Genomic DNA, 13,345 nt, shown 5'->3' with positions numbered 1-13,345 from the left:
GGGCAGTCAACACCACCATCATCAAACACATTACAGACAATAATGAGAGTTCATATCAGAAAGGAAACCTACAATCTTAAAGAGCAGTGCTCAGAGAATAATCTACTGCTCAACATCAACAAAATCAAGGAGCTGAGCGTTGATTTTAAGAGAAGGTGGCAAAATATACCCCTGTCCCCAGCTGGGAAAGCTATTGGGTGGTGGCACCATAACAAAACGTAAAAACTGTTTTTTTTCACATTCTGTTGTTAATTTCAGTCAATTTTTGAATATGTTTTAAAACCAAGATTCTTACATATTGCAATTTTGGGATATATAATTGCTTGATTTCTGGCCAATAATTGGATGAAAAGATTGTTACCAATCTTTGATTTGTCTGGTAAATACATGGCTACTGCCAGCAGACAGTTACCATAGCATCCCATAGAATGAGGTTACACCCAGCCACCCATGAACTCACTTTTACACAATTCATCTTATGTGTTACAACTGACAAATAGTGAAGTCTAAAACAATTAAATTTCACCCCTGTTTGACCAAGGTGATTCAGGTGCTGGTTCAGAGCCAGTGCCTACTTTGGAACCAGTTCTTTGTGTTTTGTCAGCAAAATAACTGGCTCCTGGCCAGGAAAAGTGGTTCAAGAGTGGCACCAACACTTTGCTGATCAAGAATAAAGAACCACTTACGTAAAGGGCTGGGGGCAGGGTTATTGTCACCAAGGACTGACTAAAACGGCTTTCAACCACTATTCTGAATAAACACATTCTGACTCATCCACGGGAGAATAACCAAAAGATTGTGACTATTACTAACCATGGTCTGAGGACCAGTCATTTTTTGATGAAAATATAGGCATGCAAAGCCAGGAGCAACACTTGTAAAAGGGTTTTTAGTTTTTATGCAAAGTCATATTACATCTTAAATACTTCAGTTTATAATGGAAAAGTAAAAGCTGTTGCAGGTTATGTCAATGACCTGTCTGACAGGGTGTACACAAAAACAAATTGACACTAGACCAAGAAATGCTTGAAAATATGTGGCCTTTATAGATCAAATTTCAGTAGAAAATTATCTCGAATCAGATTATGAATACTACACCAACCACACATCCACACAAAAAAACATATTGTTGTCTGACTCCTCAAGGGTCAACTACATTTCCAATTTATCATGAGTCAGTTTCCCCTTGTATGCAAATCTGTGTGGTGCAGTCTGAAGTGATGGAGATTCACAAGATCTTATCACAGCTGTTTTCAGAACAGGTTAGCAATGCATCTGTGACCTATTAAGATTACATCTGTGCATGCTTTTGCAACACCTTCATGATCATTATCTTGCAGTCATGTGAAACCGAACAATTACAGACGTTTTCTTATTTAAAGATACATGAAAGATGCAATATCCAGCACTTTGGTGATAATTTAACTCAGCTATACTCATCACAATACACAATCCTTTAATGTCTGTTCATTGGTATTTCAGTTAGCACATACTGTATATACAATTTGAATAATTATGACAATAACAGTACAGAATTTACATGCACAGGGAGATATAAAAACAGGGCAAATAGCATAGAAACATGGAAAGGAGATATACAGTATAAATATCAACAATGGTTCAAAGCTCCACACAAAGAGAGAGTACTGACTGTCTTGATTCTGACATAATAAGAAATCCTACATTTAGGTAACCATAGTTGAAAAAAATTGGATTGAATTGTATCTGGTAGACAAAAACACAATACCAAATGACTGCCAATGGTGCTCTGTGTCTTTTGAATATGTACATATACCGTGAGCTGACAAAATGATTGTCATATAAACATAAAGGACACAATATGTCAGATTATTATCTCTGAGCTCCGATTCATATCCATCTATTATTCTGTAAACTGAGGGACACTGATGTTGATGTTCTGAGTCTTTAAATCAGCAACAGACTCATTCAACCCCGCTGCATTAAGGAAATCATTCATACCTGATGCCATTAGACTGTACAACGCCTATGCAAAAACACACACCATTTAAATAATCTATTATCTAGATTATTATCACTGTCAATAAAACTGCACATTATTTCTCTTACACTTTAGCTCCCACTAAGTTCCACTTTGCTTAGCATTTTTCACATTTTATTTTATTAGCATTTTATTGTATATAGTGTATAGTGTTTGCATATTGTGTATAGTACTATCTATCTATCTATCTATCTATCTATCTATCTTTCTGTCTGTCTATCTAAATAGTGTTTATGATTTTATGTTTCCATAATTTAGTCAAAGAGAAGGAATCACAAGGGCGAAGAGTAGAGGAAGTACTTACCATGAGTTCTGTGAAAGCACAAATAATACTGTATTCATCTGTGTTACTGTAAGGATTCTTAGCATGAGCAGCATGTTCTGTTGTATTATTAGTATTAGCAGATTAAGCAGCAAAATACAGACGCTAACCAAGTCATTATTTGCTTTTAATATAGGTAATATTGCCTTGGTAGATAATGTACGTCTCCATGCTTTCAGGCTACGCTCATTCCGTCCCATTAGTTTGGTATAACATTAAGTTGTTTGACTCACTGGGTGAATATCTCTCCATGAACGGCAAGTGGCGCTCTATCATGTTATCGCCTTCATTTTGTTATGGTTGCATTTCCGGGATCTAATGTTTACAACTGGGAACAGCTTTGAAGGCAAAGAGCTGTTTTCTTGCCTCCTGAAAACCTTTTTTTATGTTAAGGGCAACATGTTCTTCAAGTGCTAGGATTTATATACTCTGGCGGTAGGTTACGTCACTGGACTGCATGAATTATAACATTAAAACAAACATTTTGACACACTCGCCAGCAAACGTAGCAGGCTCACTCAGGCTAACCAGCTAGCTCGCGTTAGCTAGTTCAAATCAGCACTGGGTGGTGAACAGAAAACTGCACTGTCCAAGTTTAAATATCCCAGACATGTTTGTGTTGCTTTTATCGGAAATAATTGGAGACGAGCTTATGTGAAAATTGTAAATTCTGCTTATTTACTGGGCTTTGGCTACCATAAAACTCAAGCAAGTTTATTGAATGCAACTGCAATTACTGACTTTTCTTCTATCTTTTTAACGGTCTGTAATATCTGAAACTAAATTAGATGTAGTTGATGTATGTTGCTTTTAAAACAACGTTATCACTGTAGGAAAATAGAGTTACCAACTTACAGTGGTTCATGGGAAAATGATATGCTGGTGCGCAGACTAACTCTCAGAAAAATAAAAATGTTTTCCTAGTTGATATAGCTGCTGAAACATGTGCATAATTCAGAGATGATTAGCCTAATTGTTTCAATAATTGTCTATTTTAAAAAAGAAGATAATATTACGATTAACTCATCGGGACTCGGCTTGCATTGTATATCTGTACAGTGCAACGGGCGGCAAGTGTCCAGTACCAGGATCAGCTGCCGAAAGTCCATATTTATAGAATAAATCATGAAGAAGAAGAGCAGACGTCCAAGGCCCAGCAAGACACAGACAACGGTGAGCGTCATTGAGGAGAAGAGACCGCCTGGAAGCAGAGGGAGGCCTCGGAAGACTGTCCCTGTAACCACAAACAGTTTCCATTATAACGCTGCAGAGCACAAGACTGCTAACTTTGACTTCAGTGTGACGGCAGCTGACAATACACAAAAACATCCAGAGAGCAAGACCAAATCTTCAGGTGAGTGCTAATGTTAGTATAAAAAGTCACACCAGACCTATTAAATTAATTTAAAAACTGGGATTTTCTTCATCGACAACTGGCTTCCACACAGAATAGTTTAAGTCTTGAGAATAACTAGACCTATTCCCTTGTGATGTCACCAAAATTCTGGTGGTGGTAATACAGGAGTAGATTATTTTAAAAAAGCTATCTGTTTGATCAGATGTATGCTGATTTAAAGACTGTCTAAACAGTAAACAAAAAAACACTTATCTTTTGTTCCTCCCAGCAGGTAGACTATCAACTGCTATTTGTCGGCTCTGCCATGGAAAGTTCTCTCCACGCAGTCTGCGACACGCCTTCAACAAGTGGCCTCAGGATTCTATTGAGATCATTGACAATGAGTCAGCCCAGTCACCCCTTTTATTCCATACAGACTTCCAGCAACTGGTTGGAGTCCAGTTGGACCGTGACCCCCGGTTATCTGAGTTTATCTGCAAGAAATGTCACACAAAGTTCTACAAATGTCACAGCATCCTCATCAGGTTTCTGCAGAGAGTCAACATTCCACCTGTTGGAAAAGAGAACCGGAAAAGCCAGTGAGTCAACATGTGACTTTATGTCCCCACCATATGATCATTTTCAAGTTGGTACTTTATTTTGGGTGTCTACTAGAAAATGTTTAAGCCTCTGCACAGTTTTACACCTTGATTCCACTGGACACTTACCTGTTTTCTGTTACCTGTTGTGTGTGACACTTTTGTTTTGTTCCATCCTCCACGCTGCTTTATATCCCCAGTGGAATCTAGGGGTCAGATCCTGTGTCTTTGAGGCCCACTCCAAAAAAGCCCGGTCTGCTCTGATATGTCAGTTCTAACAGGCCTGAGAAGGCACTGCCCACCACGTGGACACACATCAGCTCTTCTGGTGTTTTGAAGCCACGGTTGTGCTGGGGCTTGGGCCAAGGGCTGTGACTGTAACATTTTTACATCACATACTCATGGAAGTCTTTACGGCCTGTTTGAAGACACAGTTTCTGAACGTGGGCTGCGTGCAATTCTCTGTGAATTAAAAAAATTGATACTTTGACACACAGTCAATACAGCACCTAGACCTGATTGATGATGAATAAAAAAGGACAGGCAATCTCCCCTTCCACAAAATGGGAGCTAAAAAGTGTGTATTTATTGCATGGTTTTCAATTGTTAACTCAGAAAATCTACAAGTACAATCCATGGTTTGTTTGTTTTTCAGGAACAATGCAAAGTGTCCAGAGTCCTCAGTAAACCATGGCCCACCAAGTAAAGAAAAGCCTTTCTTCATTGCTTTTGCTTCTTCATATAGAAATGGAATACAAGTCAAGGTAACAGTTTTATGCTGTTTTCTTTCAGCACCACCATCCTTCACCTCAGATCCTAAGTGCCTCCACAGCCTGGTGTCCTGGGTTCACCACCACGGAGAGGCCTGTCACTCCTGCCCTGACCTGAAGGAGGTGCTGGAGGGCCAGTGCTGGGGCTCTGTACAGGCCATTTGGGGCTGTGTTGATGGCCACAGATACATCATGGACACTCAGTGCACAACTGCTGCCAACCCAGGGTACATGGTGAACCTAAGCAGTGGAGCTTTCGGCAGTGGCAGTAGTGACAGAGTGATGTCAGATGAGGAGGATCAGGAGGAGGAAGATGAAGAAGAACAACCCAGTGGGAACGGGAGAACCCCTGTTGGAAGTATAAGCACTGTGTCTCAACACAGTGCACCTGCGGTCCCAGCACAGACTCAGAGATCAGCACTGACTCACTGGACCAGTAACACTGAAGGTGAGACTGAGATCAACAGGTAGGTAAGTTTTAAAATGTTTCATGTTTGAAAAGGACACAACCAATACTGCCCTTTTCTCCCTTCTGAGGATCTGGGATGAATATTCTCTTGTGTTTTTCTTTGGTCTGGCATTGCATTGTTGAAATTGCTGCATAGTGAGATTGCTTTACATTTGACCAATAGTGACAATCTGGCCTTTGTGTTGGTCACAGAAACCCAAGACCACAATTCTCCTGTATTTCTCCCGATTCATGACACAATTTTAGAACTTTTTTTCTTATTTTAGTTATCATAAACTTTCTCTGGTACCATACAGCATGTACTCTATTTTACATTTGAGCCTCATCCTCCTCAGAGGGTGAGAGACACACAGAGAGGAAGGAAGACATAAACATATCACACATCATGGAAAGAATACCCATTTCCTATAGCAACAATGTGTTAGACACTTCTTGTTTGTGATCCCTCTCTCTTGCAGTTAAACAGTACACTAATATATATATCAGAATACATTTTAAGCAGATATAGACAGTGTAGCAATATAATTAGAATTAGAATTGGGCAGCTATGGCTCAGGGGTAGAGCCAGCATCTTGATATCAGAAGGTCGCTGGTTCGATTTCCCTGGTCTGCGTGTCAAACTGTCCTTGGGCAAGATACTGAACCCCAAACTGCTCCTGATGTGCTGGTCGGCACCTTGCATGGCAGTCGCCGCCATCAGTGTGTGAATGTATGTATGAATTACTGGACAAAAGTTTCTGCTAAATGTAAAAATAGTTTATCAGCCCTGCCTAGTTTAGAAATTCAAATTGGAGCGTGGTGAGATACCCCTCCCTGATTATACTTTTATGTCTGTGGATGCGCGCATACCAAAAATGCAGCCCAACAATCTGTAGTTGATACAACAGCCCTGAAGTCTGACATATTTAGCCTCATATGGAGAATATTTGCCTGCAACAGAGTGATGGGTTTAAAATCATTCATTTGCATATACTGCCAACATTTTGGCGACGCAGAGCTGGCTGAAAATCACTGAAGCTCTCATTTAAATGTTGAATTGAATTGAATTCTTTATTGTCATTGTAACAAGTACAACAAAATTAAGTGCAGTCATTTCAGTGCAAATAGAGCTTGATAAATAGTTTTTTAAAAAAAAGTAGGAACGTTTTAACAAAGTTTTATTCAAAACAAACACATTTTCGACAAGCATGCTGGCAGTCTGGGTCAATGGAGGAGAGTCCCCAGGAACTGGGCAGAGCCTGCCTTTAAACTCTTGTTGTCAGACAGGAACCAATCAGCTCCCAGGCAACCTGCAACCACTCAAACACACCTGCACCCAATCTCACACACACACGTAAAAAGAGGGTTATTAAAAGACAGACAAGCATTTGACCTCTAGGGTTGTAACAACAACACATAAAAAACAATATAAAAAAAAAAACATGTAAGAACAGGCACGTCCAGTGAAAATAAAAAAAAAAAGTATATGTATAAGTAATAAGTGTAAGTAACAGTATTTCAAAAGAAAGAAGTGCATTTCAGTGAAAGGAAAAGGTGAGTGAGTTATTCACTTTCTGGCAGTTATTTAGTGCAACCATAGCTGTTGGGTAGAAACTGTTTTTGAGTCTGTTTGTGCGAGTTTTGAGGACCCTGTGTCGTCTGCCTGATGGAAGTAGTTTGAACAGATTGTGTCCGGGGTGTGATGAGTCCTGAGAGATGGCATGGGCTTTCCTGAGGCAGCGGAAGCTATGAAGTTCCTCCATTGGTGTCAGAGGGCAACTGATGACTTTATCGGCCACCTTGATGACCCTCTGCAGAGCTTTCTTTTGTGCCACTGTGCAGCTGGCAAACCAGACACAGAGGCAGTATGTCAGTATGCTCTCGATTGAGCAGCGATAGAAGGACACCAGCAGTTTTTGAGGGATGTTGTGCCTTTTCAGAATCCTCAAGAAATAAAGTCTCTGCTGGGCCTTCTTTACCAGCTCTGCCGTGTTTGTGCCCCATGTCAGGTCCTCTGAGATGTGGACACCCTAGAAGTGGAAGTGTGTGACCCTCTCCACGCACTTTCCACTGATGTGCAGAGGCTGGATGTCAGTTTTTTTCTTCCTGAAGTTCACAATTAGCTCCTTGGTTTTTGATGTGTTCAGGAGCAGGTTGTTGACCCTGCACCACGCCGTCAGATGCTCCACCTGGGCCCGATAAGCGGAGTCGTCTCCTCCTGAGATGAGCCCCACCACGGTGGTGTCATCTGCAGATTTGACCACGGTGTTGCTGTGGTGTGTGGGGGTGCAGTCATGTGTGTACAGGGTGTAAAGCAGGGGGCTCAGCACACAGCCCTGTGGGGAGCCCATGCTGGTGCTGAGAGCCGTGGAAAAGTGAGGGCCTACTCTAACCCTCTGTGTGCGGTCTGTCAAAATGACAATCTTGGTTTTGTAACCCTCGCTGATATAAATGGGCTGGACATTTAACAGAAAAGACCATTTCATCAACATTCATACTGTGGTTTATTCATGGGAACTCGGTTGCACATTGATGAATCAGCTGTACATTGGTTTCTCCCTGCATGTAAACACAACCAGTGAAGCATTGATATGCCAACAACCTGTTCTTACCCTGCAGCTGCTGACACAGATGTTAAGAACTCCCTTGTGGTAAATCTGTATGAATTCTTGACTTACAATTGTGGTTTGCCATCCTTTACAGGTCATGACAAGCCGATGTCTTCTGCTCTGGTCCAACTGGAAGACAGGGCTGTTGACAGTGATCTGTCTGACAGGTTGGTGATGCTGTTCTTCTCTCTCACCTGATTCTGTCTTAATGCTTATTGTATAACCACCCATTTGTGGGAATAAACCTTAGAACCTATAATTTGTGGGTGCTATTTAGCCTTAAAAGTAATTTGTACGGTGGCCCTGAATGGCAAACGACAACAACAAAAAGAAAAACACAACCACAAAAAGACATTGTGTTTTGTGTGTGTGTGTGTGTGCGCGCGGGCGAATGCATGCAGGGTTGTCTCTGATGAAGACTTTGAGGAGAGTGGAAAAGGAGGGTTATCAGACGATGAGTTGTTTAAGCCATTCTCAGACAAGAGGTGGGTACAGATATTCTTCAGTAAAGATGTTCTTTCTGAAAAAGGAGCGAGGGCGTCAAATGACTCCTAACAGCAGCCCAGGCTCAGTGTTTGTTGACCTTTTCTCTCCCTCTCCCAGAGCTCGTGAGATGACCATCCCCATCAAGAGAAGAGGCAGCCCAAAGGTGCCAGAGGAGCCAAAGATCAAAAAGAAACCTGGACCCAAACCCGGCTGGAAGAACAAGTTCAAACCTAAAGGGTACCCTGCCACATATTCTTTAATACACTAGCTTTGTTTCAGTTCACTTTAATTAACTGTTAAAACTTTGCATAGCATACATGTACATGAACAAACTGCTGTTGTGTTTCCAGAGAGGAGCTTCCCAACATCTACAAGTGTCCATATCAGGGCTGTACAGCTGTATATAGAGCTCCTGATGGTTTAAAGGTGAGCATTTGCAGCATTTCACTGTTACTTAGTAGATGAATGCTCTGTAGTTGGATGAATAGTAATAGCTGTGGCAACAGAAAACCTTTTACGTTAACATATCATCATGAAGTAAATATTGATTTCACACTCATACCGTGTACAAGAAACATGTAGAGTATTAATATTCATATGTTATTGTTAATGCATAAATGTAAATCATCCAATCTACAATTTGACAAAGAATATGTGACATATCTTAATAAGACAAAAAGTCCTTTTTAACCCACTCCTACACAAGGGCCTTCTTTTGCAACTTACTACTCAAGAATGAATGAAACCTGATTGTGAATATGCTCTGCCTTTGACAGTATAAGTAACTAGTTTTCTTATTGGCTGGATTTTTAGAAGCACATCAAAGAGCATCATGAGGAGATGAGAGAGCGACCTTGTCCTCATCCAGGCTGCAACAAGGTGTTCATGATCGACCGCTACCTGCAGCGACATGTCAAGCTAATACATACAGGTGAGGTCTACAGAAAGATTTCTGTTTGCCTTTAGACAGTGTGTTACCCCCTGAGGCCAGTATAACAAACCACTTTCAGATTTAGGGCTATATGATTCACACTGATTGCACTGAGTGCATGCCCAGCCCTGGGTTAAATGTCCATTGGAACATGTGACTAATGTTTACATTCTAAAATGATGCATATTATTAGCACCATTTCACAGCGCTGATAACCTTTTAAGCTCAGAGCAAACCCTGCTCTAGAGCAGTGCCAGCAGGCCTGCTTTGGAATGAGCCAGGATTGTGCAGCTTTCTGCACTTGGGGCTAACAGGTCTTTCCATTGTAAAGCCTATTTTCTTGGTTATTTGGCTTTAGTGAACATAACACTAGCAGTCCTTGATAACTGATGTCATGAAGCTGTTGATCGTTTGGCTCAGTTCACTCAGGGTTACCTATCCAGCTGTGAAACCATGGCAGAGGCAGATGCCTCAGTTACTGGCTAATCTCATTCATCATCAGTGTGGCAGGAAAAATCATCCGCTACTGCACAGGATGTGGTGTCTTTTTTATTGGTAGGAGCAGCTGAGGAAAAAGAATCTCACTTTTCTATGTTTAGACATTTCCCCAAAATACCTGCCATGGTTTACCTTGCCAGATGTTGACAGAGAGGAAGAATAATACCATCTCCGTGTATACTCACTAGCCTAATTTAAGGAGGTTTCCAATGTAATCAGGGCTGGGCAATATATTGATATTACATGGTTAATGTGATATGAGACTATATATCATCTTAGATTTTGGATGTCATTACATCATGATATTGCATAAATGTGGTCTTTTTCTGGTTTTAAGAGCTGCATTACTGTATAAACTGTATAAATACTATATAACAAACTATATATATAACAACACAATCAAAACAGTGTTCACTCAGTGGGCCATCTCATCATCATCTCCATCATATTACTCCATTTGTTTTGCTCCACTGGTAAAATGGTTAGACTCAAAGCCTGAACTTTGTCTTGAATTTGAAGGACATGCAATGTTAGAGACAGTCCTAGAAACAGACTGGACCATCAGTTAAATGAAGTAGGCATAAATTGTAGACGTTTGTGTATTTTAGCTTGTACTCTTGTTTTTAGAGGAGAGGAATTACATTTGTGACCAGTGCGGCCAAACCTTCAAACAGAGGAAACATCTTTCCGTTCACCAGATGAGACATTCAGGGGCCAAGCCTCTACAGTAAGTCCTGATGATGTCATCTGTCACTTTAGAAAAAAACACCTGACTTCTGAGTTATCCCTGGAAAGCTACAGAAGTTTTAGTTAAGAGACAGGCTGTAGATGCTAATGTGTTCCTTCCCTTTAGATGTGAGGTTTGTGGCTTCCAGTGTCGCCAGCGTGCGTCACTTAAATACCACATGACCAAACACAAGGCAGAGGCTGACCTGGAATTTGCTTGCCTGCTTTGTGGGAAACGTTTCGAGAAGGCCCACAACCTGAACGTCCACATGTCCATGGTCCACCCGTTGACCCAGACCGAGGTTCAGAGAGGAAGCAGTCAGCAGCAGCAGCAGCCGCTCTTCTCCGACCTGCACACCATCACTCTGACTGGGGAGGTGGTTCAGCAAGACCAGGACAGGTGACAGCAGGGGGTCCAGGTCAGCTGTGCGGGCACATAAACTTGGGACAGGGACCAGTTCTTGCACTGTACCACTTGTACTGAATTTCCCATTTTTTTCCACATTCATGGACTTGGGCCTGCTGCATGGCTTCACTAGCTAATATGAAACAGATATTTATTTTACGGACAGCTCTTTATCACTTCTCATTCCAAAATGAATGCATTTCATCATCAGGACATCTTCTGACCAAGTATACCACAAGTCTAGGGTTGAGTTTGTTTTTTAAGGAAGCTGCAGTTTTTCCTTCACATGTACTGTAACATTGACAAATGCTGGTGTGATACCTCTTCCTATAGTTTGTGAAAGCAAATAGGTTTAGAGATTCTGTCTTTAGGTAGAATACATTTTTAAAATGTCCTGGATTTTAAAGTTGTAATCCTTAAGTTTTCAGTTCTGTTTGATTTTGCAGCACCCATGGTAACTGTCAGAGCAGCAGTTAATACTACTACTTAGGTAGCTACTGTGACAAACAGGACAGATGAGTATCTGTAGTGAGTGTTTATAGTGCATACAAACTGGAGGTATGCAGCCATTTTCATTGTCTAACAGCTCACCATGGCTGCGCCGGACTCTAACAATACTCCCCTGCATTTTTAAAAATTGTCTATGAGGTGAAGAATGCATTGCTTTAAAGGGGCAACATGTAAGTTATGGCCAGAATACCCGTTTAAAACATTTAAAGAAACATCAACAAGTGTGAAGAAATAACAGTGTTGAAGCAATGCCAAAAACGACTGTGTATTGTATTGCAGAGACGTCTACTGAAGTTCGCATGCTAACCAGCTCACTCCAGCCTCTTCTGTTTCATAACACCACTTTGTACCCAAAGAGGTGATAGTCTGATAGCCTCTGTAGTTTAAGCTAGTAGATGAAAAATGGGCGAGTTTGTAATCTAGTCTCATAAGTACCTCTCTTTTACTGCACTAAGACAAAATTATTTGCCTCATTAACTCATCATAAAACACACTTAAAAAGTGTCCATTAAATAAAAGTCACTGATAAAAATAAATCCTCAATTCACTGAATAAAATGTGTAAATATTTGGGTTTTACATGCCCTTTTTGTCTGTTCTAGCTGCCCAACTTCTTCTCACTCATCTGTGGTGTATTCTTGTCCTCTGAGTTATAGTCCTAGTTAAATCACTTCTGTATTTTATCCCTTCTTTAAACTGATATTTGTTGGTCTCAGAGGCTATGTTCAGTCTCAATCTGGTGTCAAGCAGTGTTCACTGGGAGGTGACTTCCCCAGTGATTTGAGGTTGCAATCCAGGCATACTCTCCTCAGCTAATTGGGCCACTTAGCTCACGGCTAACTGAGCTACTTGTTAACTGCAGCCTGTTGCTGTAAACAAACATAGCTGTGAGCATAGTGAACCACGGCAGGCAATTATGCCGCCTCCTTTATTTTCCGAGCTACCTTTGATTTCTGGTCATTTCTTACAAATGTAATCTTTAAAGTGAAGCAGTACTATATGATGTTGGGCTGCATTAGCAGTAACTTGATAATCGTGTGAGAGATTTTGTCTGGAGGAAATGGATCTATATAGACAATTTTACGAAGTAGACGAATGCATAACCGATATAAATGAAGCTGTTAGTCGTATAATGACATATTCTCGTTACATAAATATATGTAAAGCACTTGTATGTGCAAATAGTTGTGCAGAATGATTTCAAGAACATTCACATCACTTTTAGTAGGTCATTGCTTTTATCAAGTTATTACAATACGAAGTACTCTTTTTAAGAGTTAATTGTAAAAATGTAGATCAGTTGTACATGTGTATAATAAAGTCCTGTGTACACTGTGTACAAAAATACATGTAAATAAATGTTTACCTTTTTTGTTACAAAGCTGAGTAAAGAATGTTTTAAACATTGGTCAGATCTGAACAAAAGTAATTTTGATATATTACAACAGGAACATGTTTGTGTTGGATTACATCAGCAGCTGTTCAGAGGAAGTCCATCTCTGGGCTGAGGCTGTGAGGGTCCAAGTGCACAGAGAGAGCTGCTGCCACTTCTGGGTCCAGGTCTGCACACTGGGACTGCAGCTAGAGCAGGAAACCCACCAGCAGACAGAACAGACAAGGAGGGATAAAAAGGAGATAAGACAAGTGAATATTGCCAATTTAAGATCCGTATAAACAGCATGTTG

At 40.7% G+C, this 13,345-nt stretch overlaps 2 protein-coding genes across 3 annotated transcripts in view; one reads left to right on the top strand and one right to left on the bottom strand.

The window, feature by feature from the left end:
• The first annotated feature begins 2,632 nt into the window (after window positions 1-2,632).
• znf276 (zinc finger protein 276) lies at window positions 2,633-13,041 on the top strand. 2 transcript variants are annotated; one of them, XM_030424723.1, is made up of 12 exons: window positions 2,633-2,777; window positions 3,402-3,696; window positions 3,971-4,277; window positions 4,933-4,979; window positions 5,070-5,495; window positions 8,199-8,271; window positions 8,506-8,589; window positions 8,708-8,827; window positions 8,941-9,016; window positions 9,404-9,521; window positions 10,647-10,746; window positions 10,873-13,041. In XM_030424723.1, exons 2-12 carry the CDS (start codon window positions 3,468-3,470, stop codon window positions 11,147-11,149), a joined length of 1,857 nt encoding a protein of 618 aa, XP_030280583.1. In that variant the 5' UTR covers window positions 2,633-2,777; window positions 3,402-3,467; the 3' UTR covers window positions 11,150-13,041. The 2 variants fall into 2 exon arrangements, with proteins under 2 accessions (XP_030280583.1, XP_030280582.1); XM_030424722.1 differs by having other exon boundaries at window positions 3,968-4,277.
• Window positions 12,880-13,345, bottom strand: part of fanca (FA complementation group A) — a 56,632-nt gene continuing 56,166 nt past the window's right edge. The window contains exon 43 of the mRNA XM_030424721.1: window positions 12,880-13,241. Within this exon, the coding sequence (XP_030280581.1) occupies window positions 13,143-13,241 (99 nt within the window). The 3' untranslated portion in view covers window positions 12,880-13,142. The remainder of the gene's footprint in view (window positions 13,242-13,345) is intronic.

Source organism: Sparus aurata, chromosome 8 (genome assembly GCF_900880675.1).
Source record: "Sparus aurata chromosome 8, fSpaAur1.1, whole genome shotgun sequence".
Lineage (NCBI taxonomy): Eukaryota > Metazoa > Chordata > Actinopteri > Spariformes > Sparidae > Sparus > Sparus aurata.
Note: the sequence above shows the minus strand (reverse complement) of the source record. Positions and strands in the feature narration are given on the sequence as shown.

Bases quoted from the DNA above. Each gene is read 5' to 3' on its own strand.
- znf276 (XM_030424722.1), top strand. From the start codon at position 3,468: ATGAAGAAGAAGAGCAGACGTCCAAGGCCCAGCAAGACACAGACAACG. The intron at 8,590-8,707 runs GTGGGTACAGAT...TCCCTCTCCCAG, and splicing joins AAGCCATTCTCAGACAAGAG to AGCTCGTGAGATGACCATCC. The intron at 9,522-10,646 runs GTGAGGTCTACA...TCTTGTTTTTAG, and splicing joins TGTCAAGCTAATACATACAG to AGGAGAGGAATTACATTTGT.